At 46.7% G+C, this 22,849-nt stretch overlaps 1 protein-coding gene across 2 annotated transcripts in view; it reads right to left on the reverse strand.

Moving 5' to 3' along the window:
• DGLUCY (D-glutamate cyclase) overlaps positions 1 to 22,849 on the reverse strand; it is a 124,920-nt gene that overhangs the window by 28,586 nt on the left and 73,485 nt on the right. For both annotated transcript variants that reach the window (XM_030214223.1, XM_030214222.1), the window contains exons 8-9: positions 12,054 to 12,314; positions 4,542 to 4,641 (exon numbers count right to left, since the gene is read on the reverse strand). In XM_030214223.1, the coding sequence (XP_030070083.1) occupies positions 4,542 to 4,641; positions 12,054 to 12,314 (361 nt within the window). The remainder of the gene's footprint in view (positions 1 to 4,541; positions 4,642 to 12,053; positions 12,315 to 22,849) is intronic.

Raw genomic sequence — 22,849 nt, forward strand, 5'->3', positions numbered from 1 at the left:
AGCCAGCATTCATAGTGCACTGGTCCCCCTGACATGCCGCAGTAGACTTCATAAATTGCTCCCAGGTGCATAGCTCCCTTACCTTGGGTGCTGAGCCCCCCCCCCCAAAAAACCCACTCCCCACAACTGTACAACACTACCATAGCCCTTATGGGTGAAGGGGGGCACCTACATGTGGGTACAGTGGGTTTCGGGTGGGTTTTGGAGGGCTCTCATTTACCACCACAAGGGTAACAGGTGGGGGGGATGGGCCTGGGTCCGCCTGCCTAAAGTGCACTGCACCCACTAAAAATTGCTCCAGGGACCTGCATATTACTGTCAGGGAGCTGGGTATGACATTTGAGGCTGGCATAGAGGCTGGCAAAAAATGTTGGGTGGGAGGGGGTTGGTGACCACTGGGGGAGTAAGGGGAGGTCATCCCTGACTCCCTCCAGTGGACATCTGGTCAGTTTGGGCACCTTTTCGAGGCTTGGTCGTGAAAAAAAAGGGACCAAGTAAAGTCGGCCAAATGCTCGCCAGGGACGCCCTTCTTTTTTCCATTATTGGCCGAGGACGCCCATCTCTTAAGCACGCCCCCATCCCGCCTTCGGTACACTGCTGACGCCCCCGGGAACTTTGGTCGTCCCCGTGATGGAAAGCAGTTGAGGACGCCCAAAATCGGCTTTCAATTATGCCGATTTGGGCGACCCTGAGAGAAGGACGCCCATCTCCCTATTTGTGTCAGAAGATGGGCGCCCTTCTCTTTCGAAAATGCCCGATAGTGGAACTGGAAAAGGTACAGAGAAGGGCAACCAAAATGATTACTGGGAAGGAAGGACTCTCATATGAGGAAAGATCAAAGAGATTAGGGCTCTTCAGCCTGGAGACAAGATAGCCAAGGGGAGATACGATGGAGGTTCTATAAAGAATCCTGAATGGAGTAGAATGAGTAAAAGTGAATCGATTGTTTACTCTTTCATAAAGGACAATGACTAGGGGGCAAATCATGAAGTTACATAGTGGCACATTTAAAAGAAATAGGAGAAAATATTTTTTCACTCAGGGACCCTTTTACAAAGCTGCAGGATGGCTAACACGTGGGTAGCGAGCACCAAATTGGCACTACTGACAGAATACTGTGTGCGCCTGGCGGTAATTCCGAGCTTGGCGTGCACTGAATCCTGTGGTAGAAAATATTTTTCTATTTTCTACCGCAGGGGGCATTCCCGGCAGTAATTGGCAGCGCAACATGGTTACTGCATGGTAGCATACGAGTCAATGGCTGGAGGTAAGGGCTCAGACCATAAATAGGCGCATGCTAGTTTTAATTTTTGCGCAAGTCCATTTCCCGGCCCATTAAAAAAAATGGCCTTTTTTCCAGCTGCGGTAAAAAGTGGCCCAAAAGATGCACCCACACTACCGCAGGCCACTTTTTACTGTGGCGTTGTAAAAGGACCCCTCAGTAGTACTCCAGGAATTCAGAGCCAAAAAAAATAATTCTGCGCATAAAATTTTGTGCACATTATTTTTAAAAATCTGCTAAATTATGCAACTCTGTCACAATAACTCAATATAACCATTATTCTTAAGCCATAATTAATTAAAATGCAATAGCAGAAAATGTGTTATTTCTCAGGATTTTTAAGGATTTAGGGCAGAATTCCCCTAAGAATACCCATTGTAAGTATAGTTCCTGGTTTTTGGGGTTCTTATTTTATCAACCTGTAGAGCCTGAGGAAAGCTTGGAGTTGCTGTCTTGAAGTAACAATGACAGTACTTTCACAAAGTCAGTGGGTGGTGACAGCTCAGCAGTGGCGTTCCTAGGGGTGCTGACACCCAGGGCGGATCGCCGATGCGCCCCGCCCCCTGGGTGCAGCGCCCCCCCCCCCCCCCCGGCGAAATAACACCCCCCCCGGGTGCACACCGCTGGGGGGGGGGGGGGGTGCCGCGCGCCTGTCGGCTTTTCGTTTCCATGCTCCCTCTGCCCCGGAACAGGACATAACCTGTTCCGGGGCAGAAGGAGCATGAAAACGAAGAGCTGACAGGTGCGTGGCACCCCCCTCCAGCGGTGTGCACCCGGGGCGGACCGCCTCCACCTTGGTACGCCACTGCAGCTCAGAACTTCTCTCAGGCTCCATGAATTTATGAATAAAAATCCAAAAAAAATCAGAAGCCCTAAACCCCATGCCCTCTGGCTGCCCCCACCCTAAGACACACACTCCCTCTTAATGCTCAACTTATATCCTCAGCATTTTTTCCCAATTAGGCAGTAGTGTTGCCAAGACAGACAGACACACCAACAAGCCATCCTATTCTCCTCAACCTCTCACCAGTCATACAGCCTCACCTCTCTTTCCTCAAATAGCCTGCCTGCTCTCAAGCAGTCATGGGTCGATGATCAGAAGCAAACGCAGGTGCTAGAGGCTGTTAGCGCCACACTAGCACCCGTGTTTGCTACTGCCCCATGATCAGAGCCCCCGAGCGCGTGAAACAACGCGCTCGAGAGCTCTGAACGCAACTAGCATGCAAAAATGCATGCTAAACCTATTCATCCCCAATGATCAGTGACCAGTGCACCAAAGATTGGCTCGCTGGGTGCGGCAAACCCTATGCCAGCTCGGAGCTGGCGTTACGGCTTGCAGACCATTGGGGAGGAATGGTGAGCCCTGTCCAGCATGCATTTGCATGCTAGCAGGCTCCCCCCAACCCAGACCTGCCAACAAATGCGGAAGGATCGTGCCTAAATCCTCCCGCACTTCTACCCCATGATCAGTGAGAATTGCGTGCTTAAATTTGCATGCAATTATCTCTCATCATAGGTGCGGTAAAACCCCGCGCTGTTCCAGCGCTATTTGGAACAGTGTGGGGCTTTGATCATCTGCCTGTCAGTGAGCCTGGCTTCCTTCCTCCACCTTCTGAGAAGCAGATAGCCAGGGTGCTCAAAGGCCCCTTCCCCTAAAGAAGAAGACAGTTCCTAGCCAAGGTAGCCAACTGCCAGGATCAGTGCATAAAGGCCTCAGGGTTCCACATCAGTTCATCTGCTTCCCTCTCACTGCAGTGTGTTCTTTTGAGTACACCTAATGGCTCTCACTGTGTTACATCCACATGGTGCCTGTAAGTGGTGTAGCCATGGGTGGGCCCTGGTGGGCCCAGGCCCACCCAGTAGCAGCACACCTATGATGTGGCTGGCAGGGATCCCCAAGCCCCACCGTCTGAAAACTCCCAACAACTGTCTCTCCTGCATACCTTGTAAATAGCAGATCTTTGCCTGCATGAGCAGCAACTGATTCATACTGTTCACACCGGCCCCACAGCCTTCCCTCTGATGTATTCCCGCCTATGCAGAAACAGGAAGTTGCATCAGGGGACGGCTGTGGTGCCAACTTGAGCGGTGTGTATTAGTTGCTGCTCGCTACCAGGGCCGTGCCTAGGGTCATTGGTGCCCCCCTGCAGACTATCAGTTGGCGCCCCCCCCCCCCCCCCGTGTGGCATCTCCTTTCTCTCAACGCGCCCCTCCCCCCGCCGCTTGCTAAGCAGCTGAAGAGATAGATTCCCCGCTTCACATACCCGGGTGTAGAGCTCGCAGGTGGACATGTCTAGGCGCTGATGGGGAGGGAGGGAGGAGAGCCAAGCCCGAGCACTGCGCGCGGGAAGGCAGCAGCGCATGCACATAGGCGCCGACGCGCCAACATGGTATGGTTTATTTTTTAAATTTTGAAATAGAACTCGACCGGCAGCGGTGCCCTTGAAGGCAGGCGCCCCCCTGCGGTGCTTACCCCGCTTACTGGGTTGGCACGGCCCTGCTGGCTACCGTTGAAATTCTGCTATTTAAAAGGTATGCGGGGGAGGGTGGATGTTTGAGAGACCATATGGCATGTAGGCAAGAGAGGGAGAGACCAAATCACTTGTGGGACAGGGCGGAGATCTGCCCACCCATCTTGGGCCCAGGCCCACCCAAAATTGGGTGTCTGGCTACGCCCCTGGTGCCTGTATTCTCCAGCTGAGCTCTCCTTTCATTCTCATGAGAATAGAGGGAGACTACAAGCAATGCAAGTCTCAAACAAACTGAGGGGTCCTTGTAACCTGATCTGGTCACTGTTGGAAACAGGATATTGAAATAGATTGAACCCTTTGTCTGATCCAGTACAGCAACTCTTACATTCTTACGTTTCCAACTTTTGAAAGAAAACATTACAGAAAAATGCTTGTGAACACAAATCCTTGTGCAAAATCTACTGTGGGGCCCCACTGACACAAATTTTAGGCTTTTAATTTTGGATAGTGAAAACAAATTCCTAAATTTAGGAGTTCAGCCCTAATCAGTTTTCAAAAGTTTTGATTTTAAGCATGGTAAGCATTTTTCCTTGATGCCTAAACTACACACAAGTCTCACTGCAGTTTGGCAGAAGATTTTGCAGACCCAATTTCTTCTATGGACTTTTACCCCCTTCCTTAACTTGAAAGAAATTTGAGTCCTTGGGGGATAAAAAAAATACACCCAGTCAAAAATCTGGTCCTCAATGAGCACCAACATTCCAAGAAAGAAAATCACTTAAACACACCTGGGGGCTTCTGGATTCCCGTCCTGGCACAGAAACTTCAAAGCAGATTCTGCATCCTTCCCCTGATAACTTACAAGAGGAATGGCTGTCTTCAAGACACCTGTATGAGAGAAAACACCCATCACACTGCAAGGGCTGCATACAAGTTCCGGTACACAGCAGCCCTGTCTCCCGCTGACATTTGCAGTTAAATAAAGAGAACAAGAGGCATATTTTCAAAGCACTTAGCCTTCCAAAGTTCCATAGGTTTCTATGGAACTTTGGAAGGCTAAGTGCTTTGAAAATATGCCTCTATGCCTCTCTAAAATCATCTATACAGAAAAATAATGTAGGTCAAAACAAATGACCTGGCAAGTGAGAATAGAGCTCTCAGCAACATAAATTTCCTCCTCCCTGTTCCTGTCCTGCTTCTGATCACATTTTCTCCAACATTGATCCAGCATTGTGATGTCATCAATAATTGTTAAAACTGCCTTCTCATTGGCTGAGCAGGAAATCATAAACCTAATTCTGGGGTTTTTTAATAGTTCCAAAGTCATATGGGGTCAATTGTCAAAAAATGTTCAGAAGCCGATATTCAGCCAGACTTTTCTGGATTAAGTTAATTGGTCAACTTTGTCTAATTAACTTTATCAGGATATTCAACCTGAAACTGTGCAGGCTGAATATCCAGTCTAAAATAAACCAGATAAAATTGTTCAGTTAATTTCAGGATGGACAGCTAATTAGCTACGACAGCAGCCTGGCAGTAGTTCCCTCTCCCAGTGTGCACCATTTCTGGCGCTTCAAAAATATTTCAATTTTTGTAGCGTCGGTGTGTACCTGGCGGTAATCACTGCCCGGTTACCGCCGGGTTAGTGTGGGAGCCCTTATTGCCACCTCAATGGGTGGCAGTAAGCTCTCCTCTCCCCCCCACCGAAATGGCCACACGGACCATTTCCTTAAAAAAGAAAGACCTCCCTTTTACCCGCTGCGGTAAAAGGGGGTCTCTGCGCACGTCAAAAACTCACGCCCATGCCAGCGCAGGTCCCCTTTTGCCGCAGCTTCATAAAAGGACCCCTAAATTCCTTGCTGTAACTCCACCCCCTAGACACCCCAATTTTAGGCTCTTTAATTTAGGAAAGTGAAAACAAACTCCTAAATTTAGGAGTTCAGCCCTAGACAGTTTTCCAAAGAGTTGATTTAGGTTGCTAACTCTCCAAATTAGGCATCTAAACTCTTTGAAAATTTGACCCCATGATCTTTTCATGTCAGTTGGTCAAAATAATCTTTTCTTTTTATTTAAAGACTTTTATTGGTATCAAAACCAAAATGCATATTACTACAAGCGACTCCTGCAATGTTCATTTCTTTTACAGCCAGTTTTAAAAATACTTGAGGGTAATTTTAGACCAGGTAGACTAGGCTGGGAAAGCAAGAGGGCGCGGATTCTGGGCCTAATTTTATAAAGACACATGTAGAGACCTATTATAAAATTGCCCCGCAAAGGCAGCAAAAATAATGGCTAAAATTAAGTCATGGATATTTACATCATCTCGGGAGCAGGTGTATATATTCGTATGTAAAGTATGCAAACCAGCATAAATTATGACTGCCTGCACGCCACCCAAAATCTGTCCCCAAATATGCCCACACCCAAATCACTTAACGGTAAACACCTTCTTGTCATTACACAGACATTTATGCAGGGATAATTTTATAAGCAGCATTTTACATGAAGATACTTGTCATGCACAATGGTACAAACCTGCTTTTGTCAGTGGAAACTGGGTCCACATAGGCTGCGAATTGTGCTTTCCAGAGATCTCTCCCTAGGTATCCAAGGCCTTACCTTTGGTCTCACATCTGTTTTTCTTATCTGACATACCCATGTTTACACTGCCTTGTCTTCGAATCCCCCTGCCATAGCCAGACACCTTCACCCCCCACATAACTGAGGGAGACAAATATTCCTTTTTCTGTGTACTTGCATGTTACCATAGCCAGGCTCTATGCACATGTACAAAATTTGATTACTTGGCCTGTCCAGGCTCGGCCCTGTTTTCAGGTGGGCAAAGCATGAGTATAAGTGCACTATGCACTGGCATTTTTTAGGTGGAACTTCTTTGGAGCTTTTTTCCTTTGGCTTTTTGCTCCGATATTCCATCTCTGTGCACTGCGGAGATATAGCTGCAAGTCTCTACAGTCCAGACTCTTCGTGTCCCTTCCCCATGCACAGGAGGCTAGACTGCCATGAATATCGTCTACCTGTAACCAGAAGCTGGGTGAGTGTGTGAGTCTGTAGTTTACGTATTATCTGAAAATACAAAAATTACCAGCAGGTGTCACTGCTGTTCTAGATCAACTTGCATTTATGCACAAAAAACGTCTTTATAAAATTACCCTATAACGAGGGTGAACGAATACAAAGGCGCCAATAATATCTTTGGGTATAAATGCCACTATTTACTAAAGTGCGGTAAGGTTTTGTAGTTACCATTTGTTAATTTTGGCAATTAGCAGGCAGTAACTGCAAAAGCAAATGTTAACTGTGGAGTGGGGGTAGGAGATCAACATTTTTATAATTATACCTGTCCTGGGAATTTTCAGTACATGAACAGATTAGTGTATTTTACTACTACTACTTATCATTTCTAAAGCGCTACTAGACGTACGCAGCGCTGTACACTTGCACATGAAGAGACAGTCCCTGCTCGACAGAGCTTCCAATCTAATTAGGACAGACAAACAGGACAAACAAGAGATAAGGGAATATTAAAGTGAGGATGATAAAATAAGGGTTCTGAACAAGTGAATAAAGGTTAGGAGTTAAAAGCAGCATCAAAAAGGTGGGCTTTTAGCTTAGATTTGAAGACAGCCAGAGATGGAGCTTGACATACCGGCTCAGGAAGTCTATTCCAGGCACATGGCACAGATTATAAAATACCTGAAATGGTATTTTATAATCTATACATGTACTTGTGAACTCCACCTTTGCTCAACCCAAACTCTGTCCCGGCACATGCCTACTAGCAAAGTACATGTCATCCAGTGGCGTAGCCAGACAGCCAATTTTGGGTGGGCCTGAGCACAAAGTGGGTGGGCACAAAATTTTCTCTCTTCCCCAGCACTTCCCAATTCAAAATATAAATACTTTAGCAGATGAGGATCCCCAATCTCTGTCAGCTGAAGGCCTCCAGTAAAGATGGCCAGAACGCCTCTCCACCAAGCCCAGTAGGCAACAGCAACTCCTCAAGCCACTGATGCCAGCACCCCATACATGCTTAGTTGTCAGTGGCTCCAGGATGCTGCCCCATCTGCCAAGCTCAGTAGAAGGCATCTCTGGCCAGCTTCAGAAGAGACCCCAGCTAGTAGGGCTTGGGAATCCCCACTAGCTACAGCAAGGGTCAGGGCTGCCGTTAGCCATGCTGGTGACCAGGGCAGAAAATAAAGCCCCTCCCCCAATTCCCTCTCCTCTCCAAACTCCTCATCTGCCGCTAAAGTCACACTGACAAAACAAGGGATCACAAATTAGAAATAAAAATATATAGACAAAATTGAACTGGGAACCTCAGCATGTACTGCAACACTGGAGAAAAAAACCCCAAAACAAAACAAAAGCACATTTCCTTTTCTACTTAACACAATAAAAAGACATCTGCTATGCACATTTCCCAAAGTTAACATATTCCATTTAAAATATTCAAAGTAAAATGATTGTCTGGACATTTTATTTTTCCATCATGTTGTTTCCAATTTCTCTTTCCCACTTTCCTGTCTGTCTTCTGCTAATTCTTCAAGCGGTTGTCCATTTGTCATTTTTCATTTCCTCACTACACTTACCTCTGAAATTTTGATCCTTCCATTTTAGCTCTTTCCTTCCTTTTTTTCTTTTCTGCCTCTGTACACTCAAATTTCATCCTCTTCCTAAATCTTTTCCTTCTTTTTACTTTTCAGATATCTATCACATTTCCATCTCCTTTCACCCACTAGCTCTCCCATTCCGCATCTCTCTCCATCTCAGCCTTCCATTCCCTTCTATCTTCGATCTACGCGCCATTACCATATTTCTATCCCCTGTGATCACTATTCTCTCATTTTTTTCCTTGCCATCTCCACTCCCTGGGCCTCTCCCCCATGCTTTCCCCCATTCCCAGTGTCTCCCTCCCTCCACCCTTCCAGCCCAGCATCTGTTCCCTCTTTCTACCCTCCTCACCCTCGTAGCCTGATATTTCCCTATCCCTTTTACCTCCCACCACCAGCATCTTCCTGTCCCATCTCTCTCCCCTCCCCCATTGTCCAGCATTTTCCCCTTTCTCTTCCCTACCATCCATTGTCTATCTTCTCTCCCTGGATCCATCTTCCCTCTTTCTCCCCTCCCCCCGCTTGTGCATCTCTCCTTTCCTCTCCTCTTCTCCACCTTCATGTCCAACTTTTCTCCCTCTCCCTGCCTTGAGCCCCTGGTTTGACATCTCTCTCTGCCCCCCCCCCGCCCCCCACCACCATCATCATCTCTCCATCCTTCCTTTCCCTCACTGCCATGTTCAACATTTCCCCTCTCACCTCTCCCTTCCACTTCCAAGTCCAAAATGTTTTTTTTCTCTCATGTCCTTTCGCTCCATCTCCCCATCCCACCCATATCCAACAATTCTCCCTCTCTTTCCCCTTGCAGCATCTCTCCGTCCCTCCCCCTACCTAGCTCTACCCTGTCTCACTCCCTCATCCCAACAGTGCTCCTGTCTCTCCCCGACACCCCACCCACCACCACCACACACGTTTTTTCCCTCCCTTTCCCCAGCCACAGTCTGGCACGCTGGCTGCAGGCCTTCTTTCCCCTCCCTCCCTCCCCCCCTTCGGGCAGCGCCGCAGTCTAACGCTACAGCTATGCAAAGCTGTACCGCACCGCACCGGGTCCGTCTCTGTCCTGCCGCTACTTCTGCCCTCCGGCTCCGGGTGGTCTTTGTTTGTTCTTCTGCTGCTTATCTGCAGCGGTTCCGGAACCGCACGCTCCCAGGCCTGTCTGTGTATCCTGCCTGCGACTGCTTCCTCGGCGCTGGGCCCCGCCTCTTCAGAAGAGTAGGCGGGTCCAGCGCCGAGGAAGCAGTCGCAGGCAGCATACACAGACAGGCCTGGGAGCGTGTGGTTCCGGAACCGCTGCAGATAAGCAGCAGAAGAGCAAACAAAGGTCACCCGGAGCCGGAGGGCAGAAGTAGCAGCAGGACAGAGACGGACCCGGTGCGGTACAGCTTTGCTCAGCTGTAGCGTTAGACTGCGGCGCTGCCCGAAGGGGGGGGGGGAGGGAGGGAGGGGAAAGAAGGCCTGCAGCGTGCCAGCGGTGGCGGATCAATTCTTTTGGCGTCTCTCATCGTCGCTGGGTGGGCCTGAGCCCAAAGTGGGTGGGCCCAGGCCCACCCGTGGCTACACCCCTGATGTCATCACATGTGCTTTTGGGTTGTTTGGAATTTTATAGCAGGTCATTCATGCACATATGTGATCACGTATGTGTGAATATGACTTTATAAAATTACCACCAGAATGTGTTGTAAAGAAAATTAAGATTTTGAAGGGACATTTCAAAACTGCTGAAGCTGAAATGCCCCCACTAGTAGACAGCACTAAATTACAGCGCCAAATGTGGCTCAAAAGAAAAAATAACGTATTCATATAAAGCTCCTTCTGTGGTAGACCTGGGGTTTCAAACTTTTGGAAGCATACAGCTACTCACTACATCCCCTACTATACTACCTGGGTGTGACAGGGGCGTAGTTACGGAGGGGGGCACGAGAGCTTGGGCCCTGCAAATTTCATCCGGTCCCCTGGTTTGGCTGACAGAGGTCCCCAACCCCTGCCAGCCGAAGCCTTCTTCAGTGCCGGTCTCCAGCGCAGCCGAGTTCGCTGCCTGCTCCCTGCTCTTCTTTCTCCTCCTGTGCACGTGAGCAAGAAGAAAGAAGAGCAGGACATTGGGTGGTGACACCAGTATTTGGAGAATAAAACCGGTGCAGGGCGGACTTCTACGCTCTGTGCCCTGAGAATGGCAAGGACAAATCAAACTCAAATATACATATAAAGTATTACATACCATGTAAAATGAGTTTATCTTGTTGGGCAGACTGGATGGACCGTTCAGGTCTTTATCTGCATGATATATCCAAACGCTTTACATCATTCTTGCTTATTAGAAGGCAGCCTGGCCAGAATACAGTATAAGGGCTGGATATAGTAACATATAACATAGTAGATGATGGCAGAAAAAGACCTGCACGGTCCATCCAGTCTGCCCAACAAGACAACTCATATGTGCTACTTTTTGTGTATACCTTACCTTGATTTGTATCTGTGCTCTTCAGGGCACAGACCGTATAAGTCTGCCCAGCACTATTCCCGCCTCCCAACCACCAGCCCCGCTTCCCAACCACCGGCTCTGGCACAGACCGTATAAGTCTGCCCAGCACTATCCCCACCTCCCACCACCAACTCTGGCACAGACCGTATAAGTCTGCCCAGCACTATCCCTGCCTCCCAACCACCAGTCCCGCCTCCCACCACGGCTCTGGCACAGACCGTATAAGTCTGCCCAGCACTATCCCCGCCTCCCGATCTCGACTAAGCTCCTGAGGATCCATTCCTTCTTCACAGGATTCCTTTATGCTTATCCCACGCATGGTTGGATATAAAGACTAAATATACACAGAAACACTCTTAAGAAATCCACTTCCCTACTAAGTGGACTACAGAAATGGTCTTGGGTTCAAAGCAGCAGACTGAGCACCAGGGAAGCCAGTGTTCAAATCTCTACTACTCCTTGTGACCCTCCATTATCTCAGGTACAACTTAGATTGTAAGGGGCCCTTTTATTAAGCCACGTAAGCATCTATGCATGCCCAATGCACGCCAAAATGGAGTTATCACACGGCTACCACGTGGCTCTTGCTGTAATTTCATTTTTGGCACGCATCTGATACACGCAACCGAAAAATAATTTTTAATTTTATGCTGTGCGTTTTGGACGCGTGCCAAATGGCTTTTGGTGCACATAGGTCATTACCACCCGGTTACCGTGTGAGACTTTACCGTTAGATCAATGGCTGGTGGTAAGGTCTCAGGCCCAAAATGGATGCACGGCAATTTTCATTTTGCCGCACGTCCATTTTCAGCAAAAATTTTAAAAGGCATTTTTTACAGGTGTGCTGAAAAATGATTCTGTGCGTGCCCAAAACATGTGTCTACACTACCGCAGGCCATTTTTCAGCGCGCCTTTGTAAAAGGGCCCCTAAGCCCTCTAGGGCAGGGAAATGTCCATTGTAGCCCATATTGGAAAAGGCAAATAATTAAACCCAAGATTGTTTTAGTTCATAGAATTATTTTTCTCAGCAACAAAAACTCACAAAGTTTTAGGACAAATATAATCTGTTGATACATTTTGCTAATGAATTTATACACAAGTAAAAATTGGGCACTGATTCTTATTTTAAAAGTATAAAATAAAATCAGCCAGTCTGTCTCCTAAGTTGTATTCTGTCAGCAAAACCTTACCTCCCTTGATGGCATCTTCAATAATCTTCTGATTCAGGCTTATGGCCCTCTGGTCGGTTACTATGGTAACTTCCTTGCCTAAGGCTAGTAGCATGGCTGCCATAGCAATGGCTCCTGGAGGGCCATCATTCTCCTCAGGAGGCTGGTGATTAAAGTGGGTTGGAAATCCAGTGGTGATGAGCACTGACTTGGCATGAGATAGGGAGAGCGATGCCTTCAATAGGTCATCCTTAATAAAGAGGTGAAGTATACCCCTTTTACCTAAACAGCGTGAAAAAAAACAATTTCCTGGATCTCAGCATTTCATACTTCTCCCACATGTCATTATTACATTATTCACGTTGTTTTATGTTTTTATGGAGCTTTAAAGTGTGTGCAAAGTTATAGGTTTAATGTAATGTAAAATCCTCAAATCATTCCTATTCAAACAAACCCTCACAAAGAACAATCATATCTCAATTAATTATTACCTGAATTGGTTATTATTCTATTTACCATTAACTATCTCTTTGCTTCATGTACAATTTCTTAGTCATAATAGATTTTCTAAATGTTAAACATCTATGGCTATTATATTGTATTGTAAAATTGGATTCTTACAACAAATTACTTTCTTATGCATTATTCTTTGTTATGTATCCTATACTGTTTATTGTAAGCCACATTGAACTCAAACTTGTTTGGGATAACATGGGATATAAATGTTACAAATAAATAAATATGAAATAATCATAGTAAGTCAAAATAGGATGTGAATTGATAAAGGGAATTTGGGATAGGTGATTTACTGCTATCTCAGACAGGGGCTAGAGATACATGTTTTTGTTTTTGAGGGGGTACTTGGGGGTACTGAGTACCGGCACCTTTTCCATTGTTTACTAAAATTGACCCATTGACCCTAAGTTTTAATGAAAGAGCTCAGGCTCTACACACCAATTCTGCCTTGTCATAAATTCTGTGACTGGTTGCAGGGTCCTGGCTATTGTGGGGTGGGTCCATCAGTGATCACCCTACCCCTGAAGGGTGGCCAAGCATTTAAGTACCGGCAACTTTTTTGCTAGAAAAAACACACTGTAGATATGCATGAAAGAAGCTGCTCATTGGGATCATGAGGAAGGTTCGCAGAATACAGATCAGGGGTCACAAGATCAAATACTGAAACCTCAGACCATCAGCATGCAGGCTACTTTATCAAGTCTACAGACCTGAAAGCTACTGACGATATAACTAACTTCTGCAAATCTCTGAAGACACATCTCTTCCAAAAGGCCTACAAAGAAAACACATAGCCTACAAAATTACCTCAACAAACTACACAGTTATTACAGTTCACCTATATCCTACCTAACACCTTCCGTCTATCTTCCCCTACCTAATCTTCAAACTTTAATAATTGTACCTGTTATCATGAATTGACTATGTCTATCCTCCCTTACCTAATCTTCAAACATTAAGAATTGTACCTGTTATCACGAAATGATTATGTCATAACCATACTCTGTAAGCCACATTGAGCCTGCAAATAGGTGGGAAAATGTGGGATACAAATGCAATAAATAAATAAATAAAAGTCCAGATCCCTCACAGAGAAACAGAAAAAAAGAGTTATCACAGATGGGTCATGCAGGTCTACCAGGAAAAAAAAGAGAGTCTCTTGTTCTGTGCAGCGAAGGGCTTGGAATCTCTGTTTTACATGCTGTGAGCTTTTTCTGATTAACAGCCTACAAAACACAAGAGCCGCTGTGAGGCAAAATGAAAGGTTGTACTCCGTTGGACCTAGAGGACTAGATTAAGTAAATGATGCCCGGTGCTCAGTGCTATTTTTATAAAGGGCCCTCTGGAATGAATCGCATGTAGCGCCAATTTCTGCAACCAAAATTAGGCACCTTAAGCTTGCTGAAACCAGGCGTAAATCCAAGTGCACACCCCCCAATTCTGTAACACTGAACGTAACTTTTGGGAATGCCCATGTCCCCTCCTGTGGCCACACCCACTTTTGGGTTCCACGTGAGAGAATTTAAGTGCTGTTCTTTATAGAATCGCACAGAGGCAGTTGCGCACACAACTCCAAACGAGTGCCAATTAACACCAATAATTGACTGTTTGCATCCAATTATTGAATGTTAACATAGTAACATAGTAGATGACGGCAGAAAAAGACCTGCATGGTCCATCCAGTCTGCCCAAGAAGATAAATTCATATGTGCTACTTTTTTATTTGTACTGTCCTCTTCAGTGCACAGACCCTATAAGTCTGGCCAGCTCTATCCCCGCCTCCCAACCACCAGCTCTGGCACAGACCCTATAAGTCTGCCCAGCACTATCCCCGCCTTCCAACTACCAGTCCCGCCTCCCACCACCGGCTCTGGCACAGACCGTATAAGTCTGCCCAGCACTATCCCCGCCGCCCAACCACCATTTCTCCATGTAAAGGTTTTCAAGAATCTAAATCAGAAATATGTAAAACATAGCACTAGTAACTCCATCATTTATGTAGGAGATGTATTACAGGTGTGATGCCCTTTACATGTAACAATCACACCAACATAACTACAGGTTTGATGCCCTTTACATGTAATAATCACATCATCATAATTACTGATGTGTTGTCTTTTATACATAACAATCACATCGACATTCTAGAGGCTTGCCTCCTCTTTATAAAGGCTTTCTGTAATACACGTAAAAAAGGAAAGGGAAACGGAAATGGGCCTTTCTGTGTTTTTGTTTTTTGCTTGAGTGTTAATGGCTCATTAACTAAATTTAGTTGTGCATGCAACTCAGAATTGCGCCCAAATTTGGGCAACATTTATAGAATTTTGGGGGACATTCACTTCTCTCAGTACACACTCAAGGGTCTTTTTGCTATTGCAAAATGTTCACCAATTAATAAGCTACTATTTTGTCTAATTTTTAGTCAAGACCAAGGTCAATATGTTTAACTTGTGAGTCCCGACTGTCACTTTGGGCCCTGTTTACTAAGCAGCGCTAAGAGCACGTTACCATTTTTTAGCATGCACTAATGATAAGGACACACTAAACGCTAAGCCACCCATAAGAACGTATGGGCGACTCTAGCACTTAGCATCTGTTAATTTTAGCATGCGCTAAAATCGCTAGCATGGCTTAGTAAACAGGGCCCTTTGTGTGAGGAGGATTCAGGTAATCTTCTGCTATGGATGAACTTACAACTTTCCTTCAGTCTGAGGTTGTCTCCAGGGCCGAAGCTAGAATTTTGCTGGAACTTCCTTCCAGCAGTCCAGTATTCTGAGGCAAATCTCTGGTTTATTAAGCAAGGAAATGGACACTCTCTCCCCTCTACAGCAGTGAAATGTTGCTGACCAACAAATTCAATTTCTTTCTTGTATTTATACAACATACGACGTTAGCCTTTGCTAGTTCAGCACCCATAAAAAGGGGGGACTCCTTTCCACTTTGCAAATTCTTGGGAAAATATATTATTCCCAGGATAAAGAATGAACATAACACCGACAGGGAAACATGTGACCTCCAAGACTTCAGCTTTTTTTTCTCTAAAAACTAGTCGAAAAATTTCCACAATAATGGAAGTACTTGACCTCTAAAAAAAACTTTTTTTTTCCTTAAACACGTGGGATGTTTCTATTGGGATGGGTCATTGTTAAAGCTTTTTCCATGGGAGAAGACTTCCCCTCCTCCACCCTTCTGCAGATAAAACTGATGGGTTAGGTCCAAGGACTAAAAGTCTGATTAGTTCTCTCTTCCTTCTTTTGCTTGGTATGCTGGAATGTATGTATGGTGTGGACAAGCTTGCCCTGTATATTTTATACTATGTATGGATACATGAGGAATGCAAAACTTATTCCACCAGTATGCAGGCTAGAATATCGGCGAGTCTCTAGAAATTTAGTAGAAGGTTAAGGCAGCATGCACCCAGTTTAAAAGATATAATTGGAACAATTTTAAAATAAAGACAGCGAAGGAGCCAAAAATAAAAAAAAATATGACAGTTGAATGAAAGTAATGAATCCACCTCCATAACCTTTGTTTGAATGAAAATATTGTAATGAATACAAAATTAAAATAATGCTTGAAACTTGCTCTTTTATTACATGTATTTACTTTTCTACATAGTTGCAAACATTCATCACTCATTTTTGCCAATGATGGACAGGTTTTTGAAACAAAACACAAAAGAAGGAGCAAAATCAAACCATCCCTGTGCCCTCAATTTGTATCTAATACCTACACAAGTACTTAAGTATTGCCATACTGGGACAGACAGAAGGTCTATCAAGCCCAGCATCCTGTTTCCAACAGTGGCCAATCCAGGTTACAAGGACCTGGCAAGATCCCAAAACAGTACAATATATTTTATGCTGCTTACCCTAGAAATAAGCAGTGGATTTTCCACAAGTCATTTAAATAATGGCTTATGGACGTTTCTTTTAGGAAGCTAGTCAAACCTTTTTTTAAACCCCGCTAAGCTAACTAGTTTTACTACATTCTCTGGCAACGAATTCCAGAGCTTAATTATACACTGAGTGAAGAAATATTTTCTCCAATTTGTTTTAAATTTACTACTTTGTAGCTTTATTGCGTGCCCCCTAGTCCTAGTATTTTTGGAAAGAGTAAACAAGCAATTCATGTCTACCCATTCCATTCCACCCATCATTTTATAGACCATCTCCCCTCCGCCGTCTCTTCTCCAAGCTGAAGAGCCCTAGCAGCTTCAGCCTTTCCTCATAGGGAAGTCGTCCCAACCCCTTTATCATTTTTGTTGCCCTTCTCTGTACCTTTTCTAATTCCACTATATCTTTGAGATGCGGCGACCAGAATTGCACACAATATTCGAGGTGCAGTCACACCATGGAGTGATACAAAGGCAGTATAACGTCCTCATTTTTGTTTCTTATTCCTTTTCTAATAATACCTAACATTGCTTTCTCAGTGCGCCGAACACCGAGCAGAGGGTTTCCGTATAATCATCGATGACACCTAGATCCCTTTCCTGGTTGGTGATTCCTAATATGGAACCTTGCATTACATAGCTATAGTTTGGGTTCCTCTTTCCCACATGCATCACTTTGCACTTGCTCACATTAAACATCATCTGCCATTTGGATGCCACAGGTCATGAAATTATTACAAAAATGAAATAATGTAATAAGGTGAACGTGCTCAGATTGCTACCACCTCACATGGAGGGGCATAATCGACAGGGACGCCCAAGTTTTGCTGACGACGTTCTCACAAAACATCCCGGCAAAGGAGCGGGGAAACCTGTATTATCAAAACAAGATGGACACCCATCTTTCGTTTCGATAATACGGTCGGGGACGCCCAAATCTTGAAATTTAGGTCGTCCTTAGAGATGGTCGTCCCTACACTTGGTCGTTTCTTATTTTCAGCGATAATGGAAACTAAGGACGCCCATCTCAGAAACGACCAAATGCAAGCCCTTTGGTCGTGGGAGGAGCCAGCATTCGTAGTGCACTGGTCCCCCTGACATGCCAGGACACCAACCGGGCACCCTAGGGGGCACTGCAGTGGACTTCATAAAAAGCTCCCAGGTACATAGCTCCCTTACTTTGTGTGCTGAGCCCCCCAACCCCCCACCACAAAACCCACTACCCACAACTGTACACCACTACCATAGCCTTATGGGTGAAGGGGGTCACCTACATGTGGGTACAGTGGGTTTCTGGTGGGTTTTGGAGGGCTCACATTTACCACCACAAACGTAACAGGTGGGGGGGGATGGGCCTGGGTCCGCCTGTCTGAAGTGCACTGCACCCACTAAAACTGCTCCAGGGAACTGCATACTGCTGTGATGGACCTGAGTATCACATTTGAGGCTGGCACAAAATATTTTGAAATGTATTTTTTGAGGGTGGGAGGCGGTTAGTGACCATTGGGGGAGTAAGGGGAGATCATCCCCGATTCTCTCTGGTGGTCATCTGGTCAGTTCGGGCACTTTTTTGTGCCTTGGTCGTAAGAAAAACAGGACCAGGTAAAGTCGTCCAAATGCTCCTCAGGGACGCCCTTTTTTTTTTCCATTATGGGTCAAGGACGCCGATGTGTTAGGCACGTCTAAGTCCTGCCTTCACTACGCCTCCGACACACCCCTTGGGAACTTTGGTCATCCCCACGACGGATGTTTATACTTGAACCAGGTGCTGCACAAAAAGCTCACACCTTTGGTGGTGCGCCCATATGGGCACCACTCATCTGACATCAATATCAGTGGGCGGAGCTTATTCCCACACTGCGACCCGAGATGACAAGTGAGGGTACTAAGTGGAGTTTGCTTCCACTCCCACAAGCTAAGAAATCAAAGGCAGTCTTTAGCACAATTAAAGCCAAGATGACAGTGGTAGTAGATGGAAACACGTCTCACAGGACAGCTCCAGAAGCAAGTTGAACAAGAAAGCAGAAAGCTAGTGAGACAGCAGACTTTAACACAATTAAACCCAAGATGTCGGTTGCAATAAATGGAATCACATCTCCCAGCACAGCTCTGGTAGCAAGTTAAACAGAACTGCAGTCAGCAGGGAGCTTACAGCTACATTACAGTTCCTTGTAAGGCAAACGCAATATGCAATCTCAAACTTCACTTGCCAATAATAAGGTTCAAGTACTTATCTAAATATCATCTCAACTTCCAAATACAGGATAAGTGATGATCCCAGTAGTCTCCTACCACCAAAGTGCTCCAATATGCTAAGCATGTCACACTCACAAATTCAAATTCCTCATGGCGTTCCCCAACTCAGATCTGGGTTTTGCCAATGTCTTCAATCAGGAGGAATCGCCTGAATGAGTGGCCACTCGCAGTTTGAGTTGGGGGTTAGGAGGGGGAGTAACACCGTTTTTTTCTTTGTTCTCAAAAAATTATTAGAAATGTCTTGTGTAAGGGTTTATCTTTGTTTTTCCAGGACTTGGACTTGTTCTTCTTTCTTTGCTTCCCCAGTTGGGATGTTCTACTGATACTTTTGCAGGATGTTGTCATTTATATTTCTTTGTTATGCTGTTCATTGTTCTTGGAAATTCAATAAAGACTTCTAAAAAAAAAAAAAGATTACTGTTTGGAATTTTTTCTTTGCAGGTGAACCTTTGTGATGATTCTCCATGGACTGCTGCTTAGTTTCTGGCTCATAATGATGAGCCCATGTTTCATCATCTGTCACAATTTTGTAAAGAAATTCCTTACCTTCATTCTCATATTGGGACCAGGGGCATAGCCACGGGTGGGCCTGGACGGGCCCAGGCCCACCCACTTTCCCTCCAGGCCCGCCCATACAAATCCTTTATCGCTGTCGCTGTCTTTTCTCCCGCGGCTTCGGGGAACGGCCGCCCGGGAGGCAGCGATCAGCGTTACCTGTCAGTGCCTGCCCTAAAATTGTGCTTCTTTTCTCCCCAGGCTTCGCCCCGCTCTTTTCTTCGCTCGTCGCACAGCGCTGCGCTGCTATTCAAACAGGCAGCTCCGCTCCTCTCTGCCGCGTCTATCCGGCCCTCTGATGCACTTCCTGTTTAGTAGGGCCGGATGGACGCGGCAGAGAGGAACGGAGCTGCCTGTTTGAATAGCAGCGCAGCGCTGCACAACGAGCGAAGAAAAGAGCGGGGCGAAGCCTGGGGAGAAGAGAAGCACAATTTTAGGGCAGGCACTGACAGGTAACGCTGATTGCTGCCTCCCGGGCGGCCGTTCCCCGAAGCCGCGGGAGAAAAAGCAGCGACAGCGATGAAGGATTTGTATGGGCGGGCCTGGAAAGTAAGTGCTGGATTTGTGGTTGGTTGGTTGGGGGGGGGGAGAGGAAAGGGATACTTTTGCCAGAGACAGAGGCAGACTTGTAGGAGGAAGGGGATTCGAGGGAATTGGGAAGGAAGAGAGCTGCTGGAGATGGGAGGAAAAGGAGGAGGGGATCAGGATAGAAGGGAGAGAGCTGCTGGACATGGGAGGAAGGGGCTGGAGAGCTTCTGGACAAGGGAGGAAGAGGGAGGGAAGGGAGAGAGCTGCTGGACATGGGAGGAAGAGGAGGAGGGGACTGAATGGAAGGGAGCGAGCTGCTGGACATGGGAGGGAGAGGAGGAAGGGGCTGGAGAGCTGCTGGACAAGCTAGGAAGAGGAAGAAGGAACTGGAGGAAAGGGGGAGAGCTCCTGGACATGGGAGGAAGAGGAGGAGGGGACTGGATGGAAGGGAGAGAGCTTCTAGACATGGGAGGGAGAGGAGGAAGGGGTTGGAGAGCTGCTGAACAATGGAGGAAGAGGAGGAAGGGACTGGAGGGAAGGGAGAGAGCTGCTGGACATGGGAGGAAGAGAAGGAGGGGACGATGGAAGGGGGAGAGCTGCTGAAGGAAGGGGAGGAGGGGACTGAATGGAAGGGAGCGAGCTGCTGGACATGGGAGGGAGAGGAGGAGGGGACTGGATGGAAGGGACAGAGCTGCTAGACATGGGAGGGAGAGGAGGAGGGGATGATGGAAGGGAGAGAAGCTGCTGAAGGAAGGGGAGGAGGGGACTGAATGGAAGGGAGAGAGCTGCTGGACATGGGAGGGAGAGGAGGAAGGGGCTGGAGAGCTGCTGGACAAGCTAGGAAGAGGAAGAAGGGACTGGAGGAAAGGGGGAGAGCTCCTGGACATGGGAGGAAGAGGAGGAGGGGACTGGATGGAAGGGAGAGAGCTGCTGGACATGGGAGGGAGAGGAGGAAGGGGTTGGAGAGCTGCTGGACAAGGGAGGAAGAGGAGGAAGGGACTGGAGGGAAGGGAAAGAGCTGCTGGATATGGGAGGAAGAGAAGGAGGGGACAATGGAAGGGAGAGAGCTGCTGAAGGAAGAGGAGGAGGGGATCTGGATGGAAGGGAGAGAGCTGTTAGATATGGGAGGAAGAGGAGGAAGGGACTGGAGGGAAGGGAGAGAGCTGCTGGACATGGGAGGAAGAGAAGGAGGGGACGCTGGAAGGGAGAGAGCTGCTGAAGGAAGAGGAGGAGGGGATCTGGGTGGAAGGGAGAGAGCTGTTAGATGTGGGAGGAAGAGGAGGAGGGGATCTGGATGGAAGGGAGAGAGCTGCTGGACATGGGAGGAGAACTGGAGGGAAGGGAGAGAACTGCTGGTACAGCACAAGGAGGGAGGGAAGGGAAACAGAGATACCAGACCAAAGAGATGAAGGAAAAGGGAATATTAAACCTACAGCTTGAGGGAGGGAGGGAGGGAGGCAGGAAATCAAGCAACCAAACCAGATGCTGGAAAGAGGAGGGAGTGAGAGGGAGAGAAGCTGGATGGGGTAGGGTCAGAGAGGGTAGAGATATATTGGCGCTGGGGACAAAGAGAGGGGAGAAGATGGACAGAGTAATATAGGGACACAGAGAAAAGGAGATACTAAACATGGAGGAAGATAGAGGTACAGAGATGGAAGGATGGCAGAGAAAGAGGGAAACGGATGAAGGATGCAGAGAAAGAGGGAAAACGGATGGAAGGATGGCAGAGAAAGAGGGAAAACAGATGGATGGGGAGAGAGACACTGGATGGAAGGATGGGGAGATGGATGAAAGGATGCAGAGAAAAAGGGGAGAGACTGGAAGGATGTGGAGAGAGAAGGGACACTGAACAGAAAAGGGTAGAGAGATAGACACTGGTTAGAAGGAGGGAGAGAGACAATAGATGGAAGGATCAGGAGAGAAGGTAGATGGGTAGAAGGATGTGGAGAGAAAGAGGGAAGACGCTGGATGGAAGGGTAGGGAGAAAGAGGTGACACGATGGAAGGATGCAGAAAGAAAGAGGGGAGACTATTGGAAGGATGGGGAGAGAGAGGGGAGACACTGGAAGGATGGGGAGAGAAAGAGGAGAGCTGCTGCATGGAAAGGGGGAGTAGTGAAAGATTGGAGAATAAGAGGAAGGGGCATGGGGAGAACAAGGGTGAGAGATGAAAAGCCATAAGTAGATGAAAGAAATTAAAGAATGGATAGTAAGAATGAATTAAATCTGGACAGAGAGAGAGGCAGAAAAATATTGAAGAAAGCAAAGAAAAAGGAGAGAAAAATTACAAATGGCCAGGAAACCTTGGCAGAAGAGTTAAGCGAAAACGAAGGAAAGCAGAATCTAGAGACTGGGAGCAACACAATGAGAAAAAGTAAATGGCCATACAACAAAGGTAAAGAAAATAATTGTATTTTTAATTTAGGATAAAGTAATATGGTGTTAATAAATTTTCAGAGACCATGAGATCACGTGACGCCATGCACGCGAGCGGTCACTAAAAGATCAGCTCCGTGCTCCCTCTGGATAACCCCGGTCGGGAACCCTGTAAACTAATACCAATACGTCTCAGAAAGAATCAGGATACCTCCGTAACGCTATAATCATTCTAGCGGGAGAACAAAAGCGGCGATGGCGGCTAAATCGATTCGACGAGACAGGGAAAAGAGCAAGCTCGGAGAAGACAAGATGGCGGCCCCGGCAAGTCCATCGAGCGTAACAGTTAGCTCCGCATGGACAGCCGAGATTGTAGGAGAAGTTACTACAGCACTGGAAATCGTCTTAGATAAGAAATTACAGGGATTGGAAACTAAATTGGAGGGTCTCCAAACGCACATGACTCAACTAAGCCAGGAAGTGGCTAGTTTTCAACAACGCACGGGGGCTCTTGAAGACCAAGTTACTGCGGTGGAACACCAAAATACCAAACTGCTGAAAATGGTTGAAACTCAGGCGGAAAAAATTGAGGATCTTGAAATCGATCGCGAAGAAATAATCTCCGCTTTGTAGGCTTACCGGAGGAGCTGGGAGACAAGGAACTACGCGGTTTTTTGGAAACGTGGTTAGCAA

The sequence above is a fragment of the Microcaecilia unicolor genome, chromosome 9 (assembly GCF_901765095.1).
Source record: "Microcaecilia unicolor chromosome 9, aMicUni1.1, whole genome shotgun sequence".
In the NCBI taxonomy this organism is placed as follows: Eukaryota; Metazoa; Chordata; class Amphibia; order Gymnophiona; family Siphonopidae; genus Microcaecilia; species Microcaecilia unicolor.